The sequence below is a fragment of the Saccopteryx bilineata genome, chromosome 5 (genome assembly GCF_036850765.1).
Source record: "Saccopteryx bilineata isolate mSacBil1 chromosome 5, mSacBil1_pri_phased_curated, whole genome shotgun sequence".
Lineage (NCBI taxonomy): Eukaryota > Metazoa > Chordata > Mammalia > Chiroptera > Emballonuridae > Saccopteryx > Saccopteryx bilineata.
The window spans coordinates 231,791,181-231,797,531 of record NC_089494.1 but is presented as its reverse complement, the minus strand read 5'-3'; the positions used below and the strand labels follow the sequence as shown (position 1 = coordinate 231,797,531).

At 36.6% G+C, this 6,351-nt stretch overlaps 1 protein-coding gene across 1 annotated transcript; it reads right to left on the bottom strand.

Annotated features, from left to right (window-relative positions):
• Positions 1 to 5,439: 5,439 nt before the first annotated feature.
• On the bottom strand, positions 5,440 to 5,685 carry COX7B2 (cytochrome c oxidase subunit 7B2). The gene has a single exon (XM_066232629.1). It carries the CDS (start codon positions 5,683 to 5,685, stop codon positions 5,440 to 5,442), a length of 246 nt encoding a protein of 81 aa, XP_066088726.1.
• Between the last annotated feature and the right edge of the window lie 666 nt (positions 5,686 to 6,351).

Genomic DNA, 6,351 nt, shown 5'->3' with positions numbered 1-6,351 from the left:
TTAACAACTATTACAGCACACAGAAATAAAAACTTCAATTATTCATTCTTCACTTATTATTTATACATATTCACAGTCTAGTAGCAAAATGTAGTTCTGGTACCTTAGTCCTTCCAAAAAGGGAAAAGTATGTGTCAAAATGAAGTTCTGCCTCTCTGCTGAGAGCAAGCAAATGAATGCAATACTACAAAGTAATACTTTCCTCAAAATAATAATATATAATTTCTCAAGAAGTATGTTAGATAATATAAGAGCTATGTTAATTTAATAAATGTATTCAAAGTTAGTTTTAAGATACATAGAAAACATTAAGTAGCTTGAATCTGATGTTTTACATATGATACTGATCAAAATATAATATCCAGTAAGAAAAGTTAGAAACAGTAAAAGATACAACATAAAATTTATAAGAAACCAGGGGGCCACAAACTTTAATAACAATAATTTAAAACATAATATATGTGTAAATTTTTCCTTAAAATCATTGTTCTTAAAATATATGTGTGCATATATGTAAATCTATGTTTATACAGATATATGTGTGTATATATATATGCCTTTATCTAGATATACACATATGCATTCTCTTTCTCCTCTCTCTCTACACACACACACACACACACACACACACACAGATATACATATATAAACCAATAAAGGTAGTCTTTAATCCTCATTACATATAAGAAATTATTCAGGGTGAAAGTAAAGAAGAAAGTAACTGCCCTTTACCAATACTCATACAAATCACATGCATTCCTGGTCCCTATTTCTTCTATGATATACTCTTAATAATGTTTTTCACTGGCATGATTTTCACAATAATCTACAATGGTTCCTTATCTTCTCTAGCTTGACTCTTTTTCCAGCACTTCCAACCTGTATACCTGAAGAAAGACTAATAGATAGTCTAGCTTAAAACTAAAGCAACAAGTTCTAAAGCTTGACTCTTGGCTCCACTGTTTACAACTTGTGGGTCTGGGCAAGTTTCATGTCACTTTAAACCTATGTTTTAAAGGTATGTAAATCTATGGCCCCACAGGGAGTTACCAATTATGAAGATACTGAGGAAGAAAGAAATCAGATCTGGTTTTGCACAATGTGCTGGCCATACTTGAAAATAAACAGCTCTAGAAATACAGCTTAATTCCACATTGTCCCTGAATAAGAAGAGAAATCTGTCTGGCATGCCATACATTAATGTATGTAGTTGTTCATTTGCTTGAAAGGACAAATAACCAGAGGTACAATTCTATGCTACATCATGAGTAGCAGCTAAAGGCTTGGCAAAATGATCAAGGAATTAGAAGAAATGCTATTGGGAAATTTATGATAAAATGTCTGGAAAAAACAGACTGCTCTAAATGAATACAGTGGAAAGATATTCACACACATACACATACTCATCAAAAGGACACTCAGCAGAGGAGTACTAATCATCATGTGGACAAAATAACCCATTCTTATAGATATCATCTTTATCAGCCACTCTGAGCTGTCACAATGGCTCAGAGAAAAAATGGTTATGACAGCTGGAATGGAGGGTTACCTATGTGTGGGCTCAACAAGTGGACTCACACTTGTAAAAATTAGTTGGCTTATGGCCTCTGTTGTGTCCCCAGTTTACCAAATGGACAGACCAATACTGTACCACCATGTGCCGCACTCCTTGGAGGAATGCAGGAAAGCAGGTGGGCATCAGTGTTGGGTTGATTTCATTTGACTGTTTTCATCATAGGAAGGGTGGCACTCTATTCTTTTTTTTTTTTTAACATTCTTTTTTTTTTTAATTTTTAATTTTTTTTTATTTATTCATTTTTTTTTAGAGAGGAGAGGGAGAGAGAGAGAGAGAGAGAGAGAGAGAGAGAGAGAGAGAGAGGGAGGGAGGGAGAGGAGAGACAGAAAGAGACAAGGGGAGGAGCTGGAAGCATCAACTCCCATATGTGCCTTGACCAGGCAAGCCCAGGGTTTCGAACCGGCAACCTCAGCATTTCCAGGTCGACGCTTTATCCACTGCACCACCACAGGTCAGGCGGCACTCTATTCTCATTGGAATACATACACAGTTAGAAACAATGTAGATTTACCTTGTCTCCCTGTGACTTTCCTGTGATTATCTTCATCTATGAATTTTCAAAATGTCGTATTTAACACCATGGCATACAAACAGAGCAGATTCTAACCAAGAAATTTAGTTATAACAAAGAAGTGCAGTAATGGGTTCATATTTATGGGAATTACTGACTTTACCATGTTTTCCATCACTGATAGAATGATATAATGATGTTTTAAAGTGCTAGTTATTGTCTACGGCCATACCACCCTGAATGCACCCGATCTCACCTGAAGTGTTAGTTAGAGCAACAGCTGGGTATTACCATCTTGCAAGGCTGAGGTAATGTTTTCCAAGATATGGAATATGTTTTAAACAACCAACAAATACACGGTGCTATTTTTTCCAAAGGCATCATTTACAGGACTGGGATTGAAGAGGTGGATATGGAGGTAGCAGCTCCACAAATACCCTTTGTGATACACTAGAGAAATATTTGTTTCTGTTCCCATGATTTCTGGCTTTCCTGGTCTACAAACCTCAGGCTCCTATTAAGGATCAAGGAATGATTCCATAAAATTGAAAGTTGAGAGTGACACCCTTCCATGGGAAAAGGACCTGGTGCTCTCTTTGAGGGACAGGATTAGTGAGTAGTTGTATGAGGAAAAGCTGTATCATGTTAAGTGAAAGCATGTTTTTGCTGTTGTCTTCATTTAAAATATAGGTAGATTAGAAATATGTGTGTGTGTGTGTGTGTGTGTGTGTGTGTGAAATTGACAAGGGGTAGATTACTGTAGATTCTAAGTGTCAATTAATCATTAGTTCTAATTCCCATAACTAATCCTATATTCTATACTGCTCATATTGGCCCTGCTTCTCTGATTAAACCATGACTAATAAAATTAGTATGCAGAATATATAGATGCTTCTACATATAAGACAAACAACTAAATAGAAAAATGGGGAAAAAAAGAAGAAAAGTCACACAAAAGGAAATCTAACCCACGATGTTCAAACTCATCAGTAACCAAGGAAATACAAACTAAAGCATAAGCTACCACTGTATACTCGTGAAATCAGGAAATATAAAAATGATTGAAAATTCTAAGAGTGAGCTTGGATGTATCACAAAAGAAAATTGTACATATCACTTGTGAGAGTGTGAACTATTTAACCACTGTAGGGAATAATTAGCAAAATTGATAAAGCTAAAAATAGGCACTCCTTGAGACCTTCAAATTCTATACTGAACAAAGACCCTAGGGAAACTTTCACATAGTCAAAATGAGTAAGAATATGTAATATCCTTTATCTAGAGAATAATAATAGCAATATATACTTGAGATTGAGGAATGACATAGTTATCTTGAAGGTAGTCATTTAGAAAAAGGAGGTCATATCCATTGCCAATTGGGTTTGGTACCCTATAAAATACCGGTAATCCCCAATCATCCCTGCCTTCAAGTAATTACGCCCTTGTTAATCTTCCCTTTAGGCCTTGTTTCATGACTCACTTCTGGTGGTGGAGGTGATAGAATGTCCTTTTCAAGATCAGACTATAAAGATTGGCTTTCTTTTTGGGTACCCTCTCCTACTTTGAGGAATACCAGCTATTACACTGTGCGCCTTCCTAAGAAAAAACCCACATAACTAGGAACTAATATTTCCAACCAATATGCAGAGAGATCTTGAGACCAATCAACAGCCATATAAGAAAATTTGGATGTGGATCCTTCCTCGGCTGTGCCTTGAGATGATGATATTATAATCAAAGTGCTTGTCTGACACTGGGGTTGCAGAACTGTGAAGTTCTGAGCCAGAGACATCCAGTTAAGTCAGCCTCAGTTTTGACCCATAGAAAGTGAGAGCAAATGTTTATTATTTTAGCCACTGAGTTTGGAGTAATTTGTAAAATAGCAATAGGTAACTAATATGTCCTCCTATAATCATTGCAACCTACAGTGGTAAACAAATTCATCATGTTCAGACTAACAGGGACTCTGAATTATTTAAAGGTACCCATTAATTCAACCAATGATTACTGAAGTCCTAATTTAACAAGCTCTGTATATAGAGATAAAGTTCTAAAAAAAGCAGTCCCCAATCTATGCTTTTATGAATTTATGAACACAGACAATAAACAATAAAATATATCTTATGCAAGATGGTGTTAATTTCTATGGGTAAAAATAAAGCATAAAAGCAGGTAGACAAAACCAAGTCTAAGTAGGGTTTGCTATTTTAAAAACGGCAGCCAAAGTCATTCCTGAAATAATGATATGTGAACAAGACCCTGAAAAGTGTGATGGAATTGTGAGTCATATAGAATCTGGAGGAAGTACATTCCAAATGGAAGAAAAAGCAAGTGGAAAAGTCTTGATGTAGGAGTGAAACTGCCCAGTACAGAATTTTAAGGGCCTTGTGTACCTTTTAAGCATGTTAGCTTTAGATCTGAAGTGAAATAAAAGTCATTGGGTTTGAAAAAGATGAGTGATATCTCTAGGCTGATTTTTTAAATTTTTATTTATTTATTTTTAGTGAGAGAAAGACAGGTATAGAGAGACAGGAAGAGAGGAAGATGAGAAGCATGAACCTGTTGCCACACTTCAGATGTTCATTGATTGCTTTCCACATGTGCCTTCACCAGGGGACTACAGCTGAGTCAGTGACACCTTGCTCAAGTCAGAGTTTGGGTTCAAGCCAGCAACCTTTGGGCTCAAGCCAGTGACCATGGGATCATGTCTATAATTCCACACTCAAGCCGGTGACCTCAGGTTTTCAAACCTGGGTCTTCAGTGTCCCAGGTCGACACTCTACCCACTGTGCCAGCGCTTGGTCAGGTTAGGCTCGTATTTTAAAATGATCATTCTGGTTACTGTGCCTAAAAAAAGGATGTAGCAGCAGGGTAGAGGGAAGAGCTTGGTGGGAACATCAAGTGTAATAGCAAGAAGACCAACTAGAAAGTTTGTACAATCATCCCAGGGAGAGTATGGTGGTTCAGACCAAGAAGAGAAAGATGAAAGATATGAAATATGATCAGATCATGAATACGTTTTAAGGAAGATTCAATAGGATTGTTAGGCAATTAATTTAATCGATAAGGTAGATATGTGTGCATATCCACTGAAGGATACTTGGGGTAAATCATTAAGCCAGAAAAAGACATGCTTTATAAGTCTATTTTCAAATATTTGTTATTCATAATTCTCTGTGATCTATACCTACTCTTCCAGCCCTGTTTTCAAACATTATTAATGACTACTCTCAATGACATGACTCTTTGAAGGTTTCACATATATTTTAATTATACTGTATTTAAGTGAGCAGCAGAGTGCTAAAATGACAGGTTGATTTTAAAACAATTATGTATTACAGCACTGTGATGGTTACTTATCATTCCACTCTTTTGGGGTGACTCTCCCAACAGGGGATAGGTTCCATTTTATTCCAATCTGTGTGGTTGTAAATATCCATGCAACAATACAGAAAGTGGTTCCACTGACTAGTAAAGCATTACCATATTTGTCATGAAAATCTGGGGAGTGTTTTCTGTGGCTCTGTCTTGCTCTAACTTGCTGAATGCTTCGAATCTTGAGACTTCTTAATATAATTCTAGCTAAGGGAAACATCATGAAAGTATGATGGGGTTGCAGTTGATTGCAGCTGCTGGTCTATTTCCTTGTAAAGTGATCTGAAAAAAAAGCAAAGAATGAGCAATGATATCTGATTTGCATTTGTTTCCTCCCTCTTTAAATGTTTCTCCCATACCACCTCTCCCAATGTGGCCAGGCTTGTGAGTTTTGACATCAAGATGTTGGAATTTGAGTCTCAGCTCTGCCCTGCTCTTGATTACCTGGGGCTTTTAGCCTTGGTTTCTCCAGTGGCAAACTGAGAAGACAATATTCAACTTCAGGAGTTACTGTGAAGATAACATGTGATATTCCATGACAAGTCAACCACAAAAGTAAGCACACAATAAGTGTTAGCTTTTCTATTCCTCACAAATAGCCAATGGCATGCTCCAGAGAGAAACTTTAAACTCATAAGTATGGCTGATAAAATGGCTAAAATTCCCAACTCTCCCACTAGTCCAATGATGTGCCTACATCCACAATAAACTCTAATTTCAGTCGGAATTACAAATCAGTCACAGAATATATCATACCTCCTCCTCCTTCTCCTGCTCTTTTAATTCCTTCCTATTAATCCCTTTCTTCTCTTTATTCCTTTTCCTTCTGTACTTGTAATTCCTGTCCTGTACCTTCCTACAGGTAAAATTCTACTTGTCCTTTAAATCC